We start from the raw sequence: 18427 nt of genomic DNA, 5'->3' as shown, positions 1-18427 counted from the left end.
TAAAATATTAACATAAGTTAAAGGATTTCATAGACTTTTTGGAGCATGTACTTCACTCATATTCACTCCCTCATTATACTTTGTGGTTGCTTCCCTCTCATATCCTTTTTTTTTTTTTTTCCGGAGCTGGGGACCGAACCCAGGGCCTTGTGCTTCCTGGGCAAGCGCTCTACCACTGAGCTAAATCCCCAACCCCCTCTCATATCCTTTTGTCTCCAAAATGACCTCCTTTCTGCTTCCAGTCTATCATTCTGCATACAGTATTTGTCCTTTTTTCCTGGTGCTTCTTGTTCCCTCCTCTCTGTAGATCCCTCTGCTCATAGATAATCCCACTTCTTTCATATTTAACCATACATGCCTAATAGATCTATCATTAAATGACTGGATAAAGGTGTTTGCCTGCGTGTGTGTGTGTGCATATGTATATGTGTCTGTGTGTGTGTGTGTCTCTGTGTGTGTTTGTTTATGTGTGTATGTGTGTGTGTATCTGTGTGTATATGTGCGTGTATGTGTCCCCAGTAGAACATTATTCAGTCCTAAATAATGAGTCACATCATTGTCAAAAAATGGAATGGAACTGGAGACTGCTGTATTAAACCAGACCTGTAATGACAGTCTGAAAATTAGCAACAGCTCATGTATATTTGTTTGTACATTATGTGTATGCATTAGATGTGTGTGACTCGAAGTGACGCTCTTAGACCGTTCCTGGATATATTTGTCTATTCCTGTATTAGTGTATTAATAGTATTTGTTCATTCATGTCTGCCTGCTTTTACCTTTGGGCACCAGGACTAAAGGCTCCTTGTCATACTCCCCTTTTTCCTTCAGCAACAATGAAATCTGTTTCTGCCTAAATGTTGTTGCTGTGATGTTTTAACATTGTATAAAGGTTTAGAAGCCTCATTGTTTTGTCCTGGTTTTAGTAATTTCTGTTGTCTTTATATTACTTTAGTAACCTCCTGGAACCATTCATGTTTCAAGCTGGAAGTGAGTTATTACAGCTTCTAGGAAAAATCCTTGTAGTCTATATGTATCACTTCAATCCTAATTGAACTATACTATTAATATTTATTGTTATGTATTAATAGTATGTTGTGCATATTGAAAAATTGATTTAAACTGAATAAGAAGTGGGTAACCCCTCAGTAAACCATCAACTCCTTTCCAGTTGGATATAGAACTAAACCAAGGTTGGATTGTGCTAAAAAAAGAAAAAACCCTAAAATGCTGGTCCATATAACACTGAAGAGTTCAAGCTGGAGTATAGTTAAGTTTTTTTTTTTTTTTTTTTTTTTTTTTTTTTTTTTTTTTTCGAGCTGGGGACCAACCCAGGGCTTTGGCGCTTCCTAGGCAAGCGCTCTACCACTGAGCTAAATCCCAACCCCTAGTTAAGTTTTTCTAAGAAGTGTTTCTGCTCTCCATTGTTACCTGTCTTGCTGGTCTTTTGTAGATTGAAAGATAGCTTTAAATTACTTCATTAAAAGAGCTCCTGAACTGCATATGCACAAGAGTGGGCTGGGGCTTCAGGGGTGGTGGAGGGCAGGCTCCGGGATCCACCCCCACTGCTCAGCTATTTGCTACTGATAATTCAGGGGCTAGGGAGTCATTGCCCTCTGCTGTGTACCTACTGGTGACCACCAGAGCCTAGTATATGGTTCCAATCCAGCAGGCACACAGATGGCCTTGGTTAAATGAAATGGGTCACAAAACCTGAAGCAGAAGTCGTGAATCTGGGTAAGAGTCAGGTAGTGAGGAACGGAGGGTGATAGTGGTGGGAGAGACAGGTGAGGGACAAGGAGGGAAAGTGCTGTTGGAATATATTATGACGTGAAATCAGCAAAGAGCAGTGAGGAAAGAATAATTTTAAAGCAGCTGTGAAATCCCATATTTGTTGAGTTAAACCAAGCTACTTTGATCAGCCTTTCTCTTGAACTTTCAAGAGTGGTCAGTTCATTTTAACAAAGAAAAGACCCCAAATTGTCAGCTTAATGAAAGAAGAAAAGGACTCTTTGTCATTTGGCCTCTTGCTTAACTTTCCACAGGGACTCAGGATTTGGTTTCTAACAGTGTATAATAATGTACTTAATGTACTTTTAGGTTTATGTACAAGTTAATAAAGAAGCAACTGATGATAAAAATGTAACTAAGTTGGCACACGAGTTCTTCCACCGACTAGAACTGGGTGACACGCAGGCCCTGGCCCTGTGGCAGAGATTCCGGGACTTGAGCATTGAAGAATACACCCAGATTTACAAGGTACCCTGCAGTCTCTGTGCTCCCTTTCCTGAGTTGCTTGGCTAGTGCTGCTGCTGCTTACAGCCTGCTATGCTAGCTCCTCAAGAGGAGAGTCTAGTTTCGTTGAAAAGGCAGCCGATTGGCATTCTTGGGATAGAGAGCTAAGATACAAACCAACCCAGAGCCGTGCTGGGTTAGCGCTGCTCTCGCCCGTACTCTCTCAAGGAACGTAACTTGAGTAGTACCAGATGGTGGTAAAGGAAGCCCTGTAGTGCGTGCACACAGTGAGCACCTGCATGGAAGGAGAGCTAGGAGGGCCAGCCTGGAGCTTGCCAGACACCCCTGTCAGGGCTCTATTGTATCATGCAGACTTCTGATCTTGTAACCATCCGCAGCTGCACGGCCCGGGCCCCTGCAGGAGCCCCTGGCTGCCTGGGTACCTTTAGTGTGACTAAGGAACTGCCAGAGTAAATGCTCAATGCTGTCTACTTCCCTTTACAAAGCCATAAGTACCTGTGACTGCTGTAGTAAACAGGAGATTCAGTATGGTGTGTGTGAATAGTTAGAAAGTTTACATTTTTTCCCATCATTTTGTCTTAGTGTAAAACAATTTAACTAACTCTTTTTTTTTTTTTTTTCATTTCTAAATCTTAGCGTCTTGGAATATACTTTGATGAATATTCAGGAGAATCATTTTATCGTGAAAAATCTCAAGATGTCTTAAAGTTGCTTGACAGCAAAGGACTTCTACAGAAAACAGCGTATGATCGAGTTACTTTTCTTTATTTCTTTTTCTTTAAGATTATGACTCACAAGCTGGCCTCAGACTCAGAGATGCTCCTGCTCCTGCCTCTCATGTGCTAAGACTAAAGATGTGCACCAGCCCTCCAGCCCCTGTGCTGTGTGTTGGCGATAGTGAGGTTATGTGTAGTCCTTGACAGTAACAATAATGTCGTCTCTGAGCTTTTTTGCCATTTGTTCTTTCTCTTGCCAGGTGTGGTGTACAAACCTTTTAATCTCAGCATCTGGGCAGCAGAATCAGGAGAGTCTCTGTGGGTTCTATGGTGAGACTCTATAGCCGAAAAAGTACTTTCCCAAGCTGTGCATGAGGAAACATGCGCCTGTAACCTGTATGCAGGAGGCTGAGATGGGAGAGTCATTAGTTCAAGGCTGGTCTGAACCATATGTCAAATAATGAGATGCCTTCTCATGTGCTGTATAGCACTTTCATTGCCAAAATCTCAGATTCACAAGAGTAAGGGAGGCACCTGTTATAAGTATGAAGTTTGAAAACAACACAGCATAAAGTAATCATGGTTACATAAATTAATCATGTGAAGACAGGAAATAGAACCCTTTTGTGGCTTAATGTTGCCTTTTAAAAAAACTACCATTTTCAAAAATATTTAAGGCAATTTATGAAAATAGGTATGTTATGGCAGGCTTTCAGTGAGTGAGGCAGAGGAGGTATGGAATAGCAGGAAAGTGGGGCAAAGTCAGATAATGGTAGCACATCCTTGTTGGCATCGTTGCCTTACATATAGCAGAATCCTTTCCTTTGTGAGAAACTCGACAGATGACAGTTTAGTGTTTCCCTGTTGTATCTTAATGCTTTATGCACATGCGTCCCAGTCACGTGCACTAGTGCACACAGCTGTGGTGGGAATGAACTGTGTGCATGTCGCCTCATGTACTCAGCCGTGCGGTGAGCATGCTAACACACTTGAGAAACTGTTGTGGGAGGTTTAATTCTCACCACCTCCAGCTAACTTGGTGGTTTTGACTATTTGCTTATAGCTTGAACTGACACTACTTACTATCCCATGAGCAATAAATATAGCTTCTGCTTTGCCAAAAATGCTATAGATATTCTCCCTCCAAAGTAGAATTGATGTGTTGACTTGGAGCTTCCTCCTTCATTTTCTAGAAAGGGGAATGTAGTAGTAGATCTCTCTGAGACTGGCGACCTCTCTTCTGTCTGCACCGTGATGCGAAGTGATGGAACGTCTCTCTATGCAACCAGGTTTGTGGCAGCTGGGACGGTGAGCACTGCCATGTGTGACTCCATGTCTTTGTCCTAAGATCAGCAAAGGCTATCAGCTTAGCCTCATCACAACCAATAAAAAAATCCTAATTGCAAAATATAAACCTATTAGTAGGATAATTTAAGAATATCTACTGGGTTTCCAATTATTGAGAGTTACGATTTCCAGAAAGATTTACTATCAGGAGAGTGGACTCTGTACTTAAATTGTATTCAATATCATGATCTGTTTACAGCAGATATGTTCCTTCATAATCACATGTCGAGTGTTTTTAATAAGTACACATTGTCAGGAAATACATTCTAAAAAGTAACCAAGCTAGGGTTCAATGGTGACCTCACACAATAAAGACCAGTTTACATGCATGTAAATGCAAACCTCATTGTAGTGAAAACATAGGCCGAGAAAGAAGTAGGCTCCTTCACGGTCACCCTGTGGAAGTGAGCAGTCATCATTCACATAAGAACTGCACTCTCTTTTTTTTTTTTTTTTTTAAGATTTATTTATTTATTTTATGTACAGCATTCTGCCTGCATATGTGACTGCAGGCCAGAAGAGGGCACCAGATCTCATTACAGATGGCTGCGAGCCACCATGTGGTTGCTGGGAATTGAACTCAGGACCTCTGGAAGAGCAGTCAGTGCTCTTAACCGCTGAGCTATCTCTCCAGCCCAGAACCGCACTTTCTGCGCACGCAGGCATGCTTTCTAGACTAAATCTAGAAATAAAGGACAATGAAACAGCCATCCAGCCAATGTGGGCAAAAGGTTCTAGTGTCTCCAGGCCCAAGTTCTAGATAGCTCACAAACCTCTTTACACATGTCTTTTGTTTGTTGCCATTGTGGTACTGTGAATGAACCCAACATTGTGTGCATCCTAGGCAAGCACTGTACCACTGGCCCATGCCAACAGCCTTACACAGAGTACTTTTATACTGTAATGGGATTTTTGCTGTTGAATACCATTCTTGAACCTCTTTTTTGATATTTTCTTTACTTACATTTCAAATGTTATCCCCTTTCCCAGTTTCCCCTCCAGAAACCCTCTATCCCATCCCCTCCCCCTGCTTCTAAGAGGATGCTCCCCCACTCACCCACCCACTCCCTCCCTCCTGTCTCCCCACCCTGGCATTCCCTACACTGGAGCATCGAGCCTTCACAGGACCAAGGGCCTCTCCTCCCACTGATGCCCAACAAGGTCATTCTCTGCTACATATGTGGATGGAGCCATCCATTGCTCCATGTGTATTTAAGAGGTGTTTAAATACAGAAGTAACCACTTTTAGTGATCCAAGACTTTTAAAGTTTGTAATAATACCAACTAGAAAGCATGTACTTCTTTGGCTTTTTTGTCATCTACATTATTACTGTGTTATTTGAGAAAGTATATTGCAGAAAAATAACAATTAAATGCTTCTTTTTAGGAGAGGCTTAGTTAATTGTAAAATACCCGTAAGATATGACTTAATGATAACTTGTTCTACAGCCTTTATTTTTAGTTGTTTTTTAAATTACATCTCCCAAGGCATTGGGTTTATTTTTCAAGCCTAATTTTGTTATTATTTCTTACCAAAGTATACTGGGACTCTACAAGGATAATTTATCTGCCCCAGGCTATAGAATTATACAGATTTTAAATAGAATCATCTCACTCTTACTAAATAAGTAAGAGTAATTATTCCCCCCCTTTCACCAGGGACCTTGCAGCTGCCATACATCGCAAGGACAAGTACAACTTTGACACAATGATTTATGTCGTAAGTAATCACAATACAGGAAATAGGAATCCAGGGTTGGGGAGGTGGCCCAGCGGGTAAGGTGCTTACTTGCCTTGTACGCTCGATGGTGTTGGTTCAATTCCTACAACCCAGGTAATGAGAGTGAGAGAATGAACTGCACACTTTTCCTCTGACTTCTACATGTGAATCTTAGCATAATGCCCGCTCACCTGTGTGCCCATACACAAATCAGAGAAAAGGAAAATATGTTGGAAAAATTACAAAAAAAAATTTTGTCAAACAATATAAAATAATTAAGTACCAAGTTGATTAAGACAGTGCATTCTATTTAAACTTATTCTTAAAAAGACTAAAAAAAAAATCAAGTTTACATTGCTTCACAGAGAAAAGATTTACCGGAATCAAGAAGGTGATCATATGAAATTACTATATATGAGTTATTGCAAGACCGTTGTGCTTGTCCTACAGCAGTTATCTTTTTAATTTGTTTTGTGGGGAAGAGTTGTAACCTGGAAAATTTCCTCTTCTGTTTAAAATTGCATCAAGGGACTAGAGAAACAGCTCAGCACAGTGTTAGGTCAGGCACTGCACACATGTAGTATACAGACATAGATGTAGGCAAAACACTCATATACATAAATCAGTCTTTTTAAAGTTGTAAATAAAATTTAGAAACTGTACCAACTCATTGTATCATAGTGTTACTTAATATGTAATCTTTACTGGTATACATAAAATAAAGCACAGAGTTAAAGTTAGGTTTTGAAAAGAACATTAAAAATCTCATAATACCTCACAGAGAAGAAACTTCTGCCCAGCAGTATTTCTGTGTGCTCTTCACCAGCGCCCTACTACACATCCGTGAAGAGGAGGCATGGGATGGAGAACAGTCGGAGGTGGGGGTGGACCGGGAGGGGAATAAAACTGGATGTAAAGATAGATAGATAGATAGATAGATAGATAGATAGATAGATAGATAGATAGATGATGGATGGATGGATGGATGGATGGATGGATGGATGGATGGATGGATGGATGGATAAAAAGAAAGCAGATTAAAAACATATCAGCCGGGCATTTGTAGAAACATGCAAGTCTCATGGTTTTGTATGCATTGCTGTATAGCTGGTTTTATGGTACTGTATTACAGGTACAGATCTGTGTCACCACCACCTACATCAGACTAGCTGATGACCCACCAGTTAATCACTGTTCCCTCAACCCTCACTTTGATCTTCGTTACAAAAATTGTCACTGAGGGTGATGTGTAAATGTAATCATGCAGCATGTAACTGTCTGAGATTTTCGTATCACCCGGCACACTGACTGCCCTTGAGATCCAACCAAGCCATCTTCCTTTATTGCTACCTGGGGTTCTAGTATCTTCTTCCTTTGTATGTGTTGCCTTCCTCTAGACTAAGAAGTTACCACCACCTTGTTCCAGCTTAGCTTTGGTCTTCTAGAAATAGAAATCATAACACCTAAGGGAGAAGGAAATGAAATAGAACACTCTGAAAGTCAGAGTCCATGTGTCCTCCTGTTTTAAGGTGTTGCAGCCCTTACTCTCCCATTCAACTTTGATATCTTATAGTGTGTTTAAGTTTTTGTTTATGTATATAAGATAGAATGAGTGTTTGTGTGTGTGTGTGTGTGTGTGTGTGTGTGTGTGTGTGTGCATGGTGCATGTGTACACCCAGAGAAGAAAAGAGTATCAGATCCTCTTTAGCTGGAGTTGTGAGCTGTGCAGTGTGGATGCTGGGAACCAAACTTGGGTCCTCTGGAAGAGCAGCTAGCAAGTACCCTTAGGCACTAAGCCACTTCTCCAGCACCTAGTATATTTATGTAAAACAAATTGACAGTGACTTTAGTCGAATAAAATTTGACTTTATGTAGATCCAGCCTATTTTATTTATTAATTTGTCTTTGTTTTGTTTAAATTCAATTTTTTTCCTAAGGCAGATAAAGGGCAAAAAAGGCATTTCCAGCAAGTATTCCAAATGCTGAAGATCATGGGACATGAATGGGCAGAAAGGTAGGGTCCCTGTTCTTTCTTGCCTGATCAAGGTCACTAACACCTATGTCAGCCAAGCCTCAGAGCCTAACTACAGTTCAGTGCTCTTTTCAAGATGTTGGTATAAAAGACAGGTTGATTTTGTATTAATTTACATCCTGATAAATGTATTTAATCATTTTTATATTGATGTCTGCTGTCAGTGTCTTGGTTTTCAGCTATTAATATCTATTTCTTCTTCCTTATAAAGGCAACTCGTAATTCAGTCACAAACTATTATCTCAGTAAAGTGAAACTTTGCTGGACTGCAAAAACCTACTTCTTATTATTTTGTTTTTTAATTTATAATTACATACATAATGATATCTTAATGCATATATATTGCATTTTATCATATTTACACTGGTTCCCTCTTTTCCACTCCCATTGACCCCCTTCCCAATGAGCCTTCCTCTATCTATCTATCTATCTATCATCTATCTATCTATCATCTATCTATCTATCTATCTATCTATCTATCTATCTATCTATCTATCTATTTGCCAGTGATTTGTTAGAGTTGCTTAAAGTTCATGGATGAGGTGTTATTGATCAACGCATGAATGACTTTTGAGGGCAATAGTACTGACAAAAATGTCTCTCCTTCACCCAACAAGCAACTGTCTATATGTCCTCAGGAAGATGTAGGGCCTCCCAAGCCCCTCTCCACTCCAAGAAGGAGTGTTTTAATTGGGGAAGCAGACTTGGGCAGGTTCACAGTTGTTATGAGTTCATTAATGTATCGCTCCTGCCATTTCTAAAAGACATCATTCCACATCATTCTCGTGCTTCCTTTGACTCATATTTCTCCTGCCCACCCACACCACCCATCCTCGTTCCAAATGTTCTCTGTACCTTGGAGACTTAGATAACACACTTAGGACTCAGCATTCAACAGTCCCTCTGGAGCTAGACTCTGAATTCACTGTTGCCTACGGGATAAAGACGTTTCTCTGACCAGAGCTGACAACAGTTAGAAGGTTCTTTCATGAGTAGTCCCATTTATCAAAGCAACACTAGTAGTTTCATTAAGGCTTAAACCACCCATGCTATTAGCTCTAGCTGTGCACACATTAGCAGGTACCAATTCCCTTCTGTGGAGCAGGACTCAAGTCAAATCAGGAAACAGCTACCCCAGTGACAGCCATGCCAGTGTACAGCAGCGGGCACATCTTGCCTGGCAGGCCAGCAGTCTAGCACGCAAGGTCCACAGGTGAGGAAGGTGATGGCTCCTCTCCTCCAGCTTACGGCATCTTCTGGCATTGTGAAAGCTGGCCAGCAGGAAGGAAGCTTCCAGCCCAGTTCCAGCCAGTTCTCAGTGTCTGTAACTGATGCATATTACATCTTACCTACTGCTGCTGGGCAACCAAGGAGTTTGTATTGGTTTAGGTGCCCAAGGAGTGTTCCTGAGCACAGGTCATAAGGCAGCAACCATCCTGACACTGGGATTCCTTAATGAACTTACAGCTCTGGGAACATAGAGTACTGCCGTTCAAACTTTTAAATGATTTTATTTTTCAATTAGCTTTCTCATACATCCTTAGGTGTGGCTGTCCCTCTCCCTCAATTCTCCCCACTTAAATTCCCCACCCTACTATTCCTCTCTTCACTTTCATAGCAGTTACTTTCATACATTTTACTACCCTATCCCACCCCTTCCCAGCCTCTACACATAACTGACTTCTACATAAATGCCCACATGTAAATATTACACATTAGGAGAGAACATAGCAGTGTGTATCATATTGTGGATATCTACAGGTAGTTATGTCTCACACACTGTACAAAATCAATTCTAAATGAATCATAGACTTTTAAGTAAGATTTTAAATTGTTAGAAGAAAAAGTAAGGAAAACTATCTAAGACTTAAATTTTAAATTAAATTTAAGGCAAATATAAGGATTTTCTAAATATCACTTCAGTCACTCAGGAAATAAGGATAACATGTAACAAATGGAACCTCATAAAATTAAGCACGTGTGTGTTAGAGGAAACAGTCAAGTAAAGAAAGTGTACAGAGTGGGAGAAATGCTTGCTGGCCATACATGGTAAAGGAGTAATGTCTAGAATGTATAAGACCTTAAAAAAAAAATCAAGAAAGCAACCAAAGTGAAAAAATGAACTATGAAACTGAACAAAGAGGTCTCTAAATGTTAATAAATGGTGGCACAGCACTCAGGAGGCAGAGTCAGGAGGAACTCTTGAGTTTGAGATCAGCCTGGTCTATATAGTGAGTTCCACAACAGCCAGAGCTTGTACAGTGAGACCCTGTCCCAAAAAAGTGTGTGTGTGTGTGAGAGAGTGTGTGTGTGTGAGAGTGTGTGTGTGAGAGAGAGAGTGAGAAGTGTGTGAGTGAGTGTGTGTGTGTGTGTGTGTGTGTGTGTGTGTGTGTGTGTGTGTGAGTACCTGCCAATAAAAAGATTTTAAAGTATTCATCATGATTAGCCATGACAAAATGAAAATTTAAACTTCTTGAGATTCCATCTCCTGCAATCAGAATGGTGACCCTTGGATATATACCCAGGGCTCCCTATCCTACTCTGAAGACCTGCATTTCTCTGTTCACTGATGCTCTTTACAATAGCAAGGAAATAAATTCAGTCTAGCTAGCTATGAAAATGTACCGGTACATTATATATCTTATAAAATATATAATATATAATGTCCAAATGTGTGTGTGTGTGTGTGTGTAATAAAAAAACTACTAAAATTTTTGTTTGAAACAGTGTCCCCTGCAGAGGCTAGCCTTGAACTCCTAATCTTCCTGCTTCCATCTTCCAAATGCTTGAATTGCCACCATGTATGCCATTCCTGGCTACCTCCTATTTCTTTGGTAATTTTTTAGACCTCTACTACAAGGGTTAAAACTTTGAATTATTTTTAGAAAAAGTACTAAGGTATAGTCACATCATTAGCAATTTGTTAGCTTTGGTTAATGAAAGCCTGTCCTTTCCAGGTGCCAGCACGTGCCCTTCGGGATAGTAAAGGGAATGAAGACTCGAAGAGGGGACGTCACCTTTCTGGAAGATGTCCTAAATGAAGTTCAATCAAGGATGCTACAGAACATGGCTTCCATTAAGAGTAAATTCTCCTTACCAATTGCACGCTTTCATGGACTTCTCCTGAACCTGATCAGAAGTCCCTGTGACGGCTTTGATGTGTAGTCCAGTTGTTTGTTAATATAGCTTTAGTCTTCTTCCCATGAACAGATGAACGTTGTCATCTGTTGTCAGAGTCATCCTGTGACCTGTTTGCAAGCAAGTGTGCATGTGAGGAGCTCTCAGATGCTGTCCGCTTTTTATAAAACACAAACAAACAGGAAGCTGGCAGCCCATTGAGCCTGCCTAGCACAGGTTACACACATGCACGGATTACATGCATGCACCACCACGCTCAGCTTGTTTATACATAGGATCTGGTTCATACTCAGGCCCTAGTGCTTTCAAGCTGCCATAGTTTCCTCTTGCTATAAGTCACCATAACCAAAGCAACATATAAGGAAAGCATTTAATTAGGGGCTCGGGGTTCCAGATAGAGTCTATGACCATCATGTGGGGAACATGGCAGTAGACAGGCAGACGTGACACCAGAACAGTAACTTGAGATCCACCAACAAAAGCCAGAGAGAAAGCTAACTGGGAATGACTTGGGCTTGTGAAACCTCAAAGTCCTCCCCTCCGTGACTCAATTCCTTCAAAACAGCCACATCTCCTAATCTTCTCCAAGCAGTTCCACCAACTGGGGACCAAACATTCAAATATGAGCCTATGGGGGCTATGCTCATTCAAAACAGTATATTGGGCAAGCATTTTACCAATTAAGCTGTCTCCTAGCCCAAGTCCTTGTGTTGCAAATTGGATCCATGTAACTAAAGTTCATATAACTGTCTAATCTTCATCATTGGAAAAATAACTATGTGCTGTAACTAATACCTTATGAGAGATATTTTTAAAAACAAGTTCATGTTTCTTCACTTTGATATAGGCAGGAGAACTGACTTAGGTAAATTAGCCCAAATTAGGAAGGCAAAGCAACCATTATCATCTTAGTTTTCGATTATATGTTTCAGATTTTTTTTCCTCAAATTGATTCATTATTCTTGGTACAGGTTTAAAATATCTGCCTTTATCTGTTTCAGCAACCAAAAAAATGGAGAACCCTCGGGAGACCGCAGAGAAGGTGGGGCTGGCAGCTCTCATCATCCAGGTGTGTCAGGAGTCCTTGCTCTGACCTTATGTGTAGTGTGCAGCCAACTCCAGGGTGACAATGTACTCTCGTTCTAGGACTTCAGAGGCTTGCTCTTATCTGACTATCAGTTCAGTTGGGATCGTGTTTTCCAGAGTCGTGGGGACACTGGAGTCTTCCTGCAGTACACCCACGCCCGCCTCTGTAGGTGAGACGGGGTTGTGGGGCGCCTGCTATGGTTTGGCCCTCTTTTCTGGATTTGTCCAATAGCTCTTTACTCAGAACTGGACAAAACACAGCAACCCTCTTCTTAAACATTCACCTACAGTATTATAAGAAACACTTGTTCACATTGCCTTTCTTCCTCCTCAGGATATTTCTGCCAAGGAATATCCTCTCACCTTCTTTTTAAGAGACACTGAAAATATTTGATAAAATGAGGGTTTTCCCCAGAGTTTCCCAAAGCTAGGAGTTGTCACATGCAGCCATGAGCCTGTGAATAGCTAACTGATCCTTTCACATCTGTTTCAACTTTGGTAACAGTTTGGAAGAGACTTTTGGATGTGGGTATCTCAATGACTTCAATGTTGCTTGTTTACAAGAGCCACAGTCTGTTTCAATTCTCCAGCATCTTCTCAGGTATGAAAGTCCTACTATTACCAAGTCTGATATTCTTAACTAAATTGAGAGCGTTGTTGATTTCTAGAGTCCTCTGTTCACAGGCTACCTCCTGCTGCTAGGTAAACTAGCAGATCAAGGGCTCAGATTAAGCCCATCATCAAGGTTAATCCTAGTCTTAAAAGTATGATCACAAAGTGTATTGCACAATATGGAAGAAAAATGCACATTTTCCCCATGTCTTTTTCACATGCTTGACACCCAAGCTAAATTATTTAGCATCCCGTTAGCTTCACATACAAATGACCAGCCTGTGCCTTTCATCTTTTAGGTTCGATGAGGTACTTTATACAGCGTCTCAGGACCTGCAGCCGAAGCACATCGTTAGTTACCTCTTAACCCTGAGGTGAGTTTCTCATCTCACTATTTTCTTTTTAAAATATTTAAGATTTATTTTTATTTGTGTGTGTGTGTGTCTGTGTGAGTCTGTGTGTGTGTGTGTGTCTGTGTGTGTCTGTGTGTGTGTGTGTACATGCTTACTTGCAGGCATGCATGTTAGTTTACTATAATGATAAACTCAGTCACCAATATGGATAGGTGCTACAGTGAGGAGAGAAATCAGAGCACTTACCCTTGGATGGTTTTACCCAGGAGTGAGCCAGAGCTTTTCTTACCATGTTTCCTGTGTAGCTTCTGAGTTACTGTAAACTCAGCCTACCTATAAACTTTTCTCCTGCCTACGTCTGCATCTGTACCTCTCTGAATGCTGTCTTGTCTGTCCCTAACAGAAGGCTTGGCTCTCTATTGAATAGAAGAGAGAGCATTACATGGGAAAGAAATACAAGACACTTTACAGAAGTCTTTAACTGAGTGGGAGGAAACATTACTGAGTCCAGTTGACCAGAAGCACTCAGAATAGCGAGCAGCACTACAGACAGCATTATCGAACAATATCAATAATGTTCTTTTCAGCATTTATTGTGGTTATTTATTTTATAAGACCTCTTTTGCTCTATCTGCTGTTTCAGCCTGCATTGCTCTCTAGGTTAGGGACATGGAAGAATGCATAATTTAAGATGAATGCATAACTCAACCTTAGCTTAGATGGTAAGAAGTAATTACACGGGAAGATCATAGTCAAGTACAGTTGGTTGTGAAATTGTTCTCTTAAAGGCAGGCTAAATATACAACTGGATATCTGTCTAGGCTTTAAGTGACCTTCAGGTGTTTTAACTTGGCTATAAGGTCTGGCCAAAGTGCCTTTGGATGTAAGAAATGTTGTCATGCAAATGGGATCACTACATGTGGGGGTCCTTTAGAGGCCATCAGAACCTCTGAAGCTGGACTTATAGACAGTTGTGTTCTGCCTGACACGGGTGCAGGAACTGAACTCAGTTCCTCTGGAAGACAGCATGTGCTCGTAACTGCTGAGCCCTCCTCAGCCCGTTTTCTTTGTTTCATCAAGAGGTTTCCTATCAGCAAATCCCCTGCCCTAAAATTGCTTTCTTTAAGTTATAGAAGTTGTTACTTCTCTGATGATTAGATTTCATTTTATGTATTCAGTGATATAAGGTGGTGTCACAGGAATGGACAGTGGTATAGAAAGTTATACCAAAGGGACGTGTGTGCTGTCACAGTGTTGACAGAAGTTACTGTTGGTCCTCATTATTCTCTCTTGCTTATTTCAGTCACCTTGCAGCTGTGGCACATAAAACACTCCAAGTGAAAGACAGTCCTCCTGAAGTGGCTGGGGTATGTTAAATTGAATGTCCTCTAACCACTTGGCAGCTGAAACTAATATTATAAAATGTTAGTACTAAGCCTTAGGAATTTTTCTGACTATCTTCTGGTTTAACTACAACAGTATACTTTCTGACTTAGGTAATGAATAGAGTGGGGTTGTAATATCAGTGTTAACATCAGTATTTCCCAAAACAGTAGACTATCAAATACATCTCCCACCAGCTGCTCCAGTGACAAATCCTTCCTCTCCCTCGAACATCCTCTCTACACTGCTCCTTGTGTAAGAGATGCTCAGATGTATTTCCCCTCGCCTAAAGTATGCACAGGACTTCAAACAACATTCCTACTTTAAATTAGAATTACTTCTGAAACCATTCGTTTTTGCTCATTTCTATCATATTATTGAGCATTTAATCATTTTTTTATTTTGTAGGCCAGACTTCACCTTTTCAAAGCTGTCCGTTCTGTCTTAGCCAATGGAATGAAACTTCTTGGAATTACACCTGTATGTAAAATGTAATTTCTAGATAAAGTATGTTTTTTATGCAAATGAGTTCTAATTGTTATCAGATGCCTTGCTATTCAGAATAGAATTTAAAGTATTATTCTGTCCTGGAATATGTGTGGTAGAGTGTGTTTGATTTGGGGTTTTATTGGTGGGGGGTGGTATTTGAGACAGAGTTTCTCTGTAGTTCAGGCTGTCCTGAAACTCACTCTGTAGACCAAGCTGTCCCTCACAGAGATGCACCTCAATCCCACTCATCTTCCCATCCCCCTGTAACCTACCCTCCAAAATAAAAAAACACACAACCACAACAAAAATAGAAACCATCTCATCATGGAAGCTATAGTGTGTCACCATGTGTCCCATAGTATATCCTTCTGTGCACACAGCTTCACTTGCAAATGTTTATTGCAATGGGTTATTGGTGTAGTTTGAAGCCATCAACATTGGATCCTCAGTGGGTCTTCTCCTGTGGGACAGTGGGCCATGCCAGGAAACTTGGTAGGGTTGAGTATGTACAAGACCCAGCCCCATGACAGAGGCCTGAGACAGTAGGTGTCTCCCTGCTCCCTACTAGATTCCTGGCCCGGAACACATGGCTAACACTCTATGTGGGTCACACAGCCCAGAACAGAGTTCTCCATGCTAATGAGGCCCTGAGGGGTTAGCCAATAAGCTTCCGTACCTGGATATTCCTTCCTACAAATGTAATGTCTGTCCACCCTGAGGAGGTGGTATGCACCCATTTTCCACAATGAACAATCAGTAAACAGTTTGGAACTAAGAACTGTCTCTTCCACCAAGAGCCACTGTCGGGGATCGTGGAGAATGCCTTCTCCTGTAGAGCCTAAGTCTCCCACAGAAGGCCCCTCTGAGCTCCCAGACAGCCATTGCTAAGCTAAGGACAATCACTAACGGACTAAGCCCTGGCCCTGGGCTCATGGTTGTCCTCACTCAACCCTCTGGCCCTCAACTCCATTCCCAAGTCCCCTTGACCCAGCAGTAGCACCTGGATATATATCCAGGAGTTTGGGAGCCTCAGGTCCTGAGCTCCTCACCATAGACCCAGGACCCCCAACCCTTTCTGACTCTGCTGTGTGATTTCCCAGCAGTGACTGGATTCCCAGAAGTCAGGGAACCCCAGCTTCTGCCTCCCACATCTTAGGGTGTTTTCCCACCCTAAGCCATGTATTGGTGCTTCACCTGAGCCCAAAACCTGACAACAGTGCAGGGAAAACAAGGTCTAGTGCTCTGCCTTCAGCCTGCCCAGCAGAGGGGCAAGACATGAACCCACATTCTCCCAGTTATCCTTTTGTTACCCCATGTCATAGAGATCCTGCAGCTTTGAATTAGCAAGATCTGCCCTTTCATTTGTCCCAGATGTTTGCAGATGATACAGATTTTGCAGTGGGACATCTCAGAGCTCTGGATCTGGGCCTGAGTGGTGGCACCAGCTAGTCGGTGTGCTGGCTCTCCAGTACTGCTCTGGCGAGACCGTCCAATGCCACCATCAGCAGGAGACAGGTCAGCACTCCTACTCTCATGCTAGGTCACCCATACCCAGGCCTCCAGAAGCCAGCTCAAGTACTGCAGCCTGTAAGGAGCTGGGCTAGCTCTTCGGCTCACAGCCTCGAGGCTGACTCACCCTTACCTTTGCATCAGAATCATTTCCACTTGCTGCCCAGGTGAGGTGCGAGGACTGCTCTCCAGAGTGCTATAGCCAGTGAAGGGGCAGGACCAGCTCCACCAACCACAGGTGGCAAAGGGAGAGGAGGGAAGGACATCATACCTAATGGGACCAGTGCTCTAATCACTGTTGCCCTCAGGGCAGACTCACCTGTGCCCCTTCCAGCAGGGCCAGCACTACTGTGTTTCCCAAGAGAGGTGCAAGGCCTGCTCACCCAGGTGCTGCAGCCAGTGAGAAACAGAGCTCTCCCACTCTCATGACCCCAGGGCCAGCTGTCCCAGCTGCTGCAATTGGCAAGGGACAAGGCATCGCCCCTGCACCCACACCAAGTGAAGGCAGCTCCTCCCACACTCTTGTCCTGGGGCTGGCTCACTTACCATTGTCAGCTCTGCTGTGCTGTACAGGCAGGGATCTGGGCCCGCCCTCTCAAGTGCTACCTGGAACCTTGTGGCTTGAGTATGCTTGGCCAGTGGGAAGTAGCACTATTAGGAGGTCTTGTTGGAGGATCACTGTGTTGGTGGGCTTTGAAGGCTCCTAGTGCTCAAACTCCACCAGTGTGGAAGAGAGATCAATTCCTTGTAGACATTGTATTCAGACTTTTGTCCAGCGTCAGCCAGTATTAAGCCACAATCTGAGATGGAGTTTTGGCTCCTGTGTGTCTGTGTACAGACAAGGTAGTTTGTCTGACTTGATTCAAAAACGTTGTGAGCTTGATTGAGTATAAAGTGTTAATGTTTGATAACCATAACCATCTTCTGCCAGCAATTCTACTTGGCCTGCTACATTTAATCTAAGTGTTAGTAATGTAATTCTACTGCAGAGAAGTTGGTTAGCGTGAGCTCTGCAGTTGGAATAGACACTGTTTTAACTGACAGGTGTAGTCTCCCTTCTTACTGGAGAAAGTGTTCATCCAGTCACAGTTGTGCTTTGCTAAGTTCTGCTCAGACTACCATTAAACTTCCCATAGCAAACCAGCTGTGGAATGGACATGTACAGTTGGGACGTATTCTCTGTCTACTCTTCTTCCTCTGTGTTTCTGTGGAGAAAGCTTCTTCTAGACCAATGAGTATTTCAGTTTTGAGTAAAATTATACTGGGACTAAGCCTTGAAAGTACAGCTCTTTGAAAAGACTTGTTATGCTGTAACTCTTCCCAAAAAATGATTTTTTTTGCTCAAGGCTTGTACGAATGAGATTTACTTGCAAACAAAAACCTTATCTGATACAGAAAAAAAAAAAAAGCCATGTTAATGCTTCTGCATTACCATAATGATCATGACCATAAAGAAAAGTAACTACACAAAAGTGATATAAATAAGTTTATTGCTGGATTTCCTCATTAACATTATAGAAATATTTTAAAATCACTAAAAGTCACAAATTGAGAGCCCAACAGGTAACCATACTTTATAAAAAAGAAAGTATAAAAGCGGCTTATAAAATTTTCTGAAAAGTATATCAGCTGACAGCAAAGAAATAGGAACCAGACAGTAAATGGCACAGATACATCACTGAAGTTCTCAGGCGTCACCTAGGAGTCAGTGTCTGAGCTATGAAGTAGACCTGTTTTATAAGTTACACACTGAGTAGTGTTCCGAACTGTCCTTCCTCACTTCCAT

General features: G+C 41.8%; 1 protein-coding gene across 2 annotated transcripts in view; it reads left to right on the top strand.

The window, feature by feature from the left end:
* The window catches only part of Rars2 (arginyl-tRNA synthetase 2, mitochondrial), a 40882-nt gene extending 25646 nt beyond the window's left edge, over positions 1–15236 (top strand). For both annotated transcript variants that reach the window (XM_032904608.1, XM_032904616.1), the window contains 12 exons: positions 2101–2259; positions 2893–2999; positions 4166–4261; positions 5979–6039; positions 7977–8053; positions 11029–11153; positions 12211–12278; positions 12356–12465; positions 12801–12896; positions 13207–13281; positions 14564–14627; positions 15052–15236. In XM_032904608.1, coding sequence (XP_032760499.1) covers positions 2101–2259; positions 2893–2999; positions 4166–4261; positions 5979–6039; positions 7977–8053; positions 11029–11153; positions 12211–12278; positions 12356–12465; positions 12801–12896; positions 13207–13281; positions 14564–14627; positions 15052–15138 — 1125 coding nt within the window. In that variant the 3' untranslated portion in view covers positions 15139–15236. The remainder of the gene's footprint in view (positions 1–2100; positions 2260–2892; positions 3000–4165; positions 4262–5978; positions 6040–7976; positions 8054–11028; positions 11154–12210; positions 12279–12355; positions 12466–12800; positions 12897–13206; positions 13282–14563; positions 14628–15051) is intronic.
* The last annotated feature ends 3191 nt before the right edge of the window (positions 15237–18427 follow it).

Source organism: Rattus rattus, chromosome 1 (assembly GCF_011064425.1).
Source record: "Rattus rattus isolate New Zealand chromosome 1, Rrattus_CSIRO_v1, whole genome shotgun sequence".
NCBI classification, from domain to species: Eukaryota; Metazoa; Chordata; class Mammalia; order Rodentia; family Muridae; genus Rattus; species Rattus rattus.
Note: the sequence above shows the minus strand (reverse complement) of the source record. Positions and strands in the feature narration are given on the sequence as shown.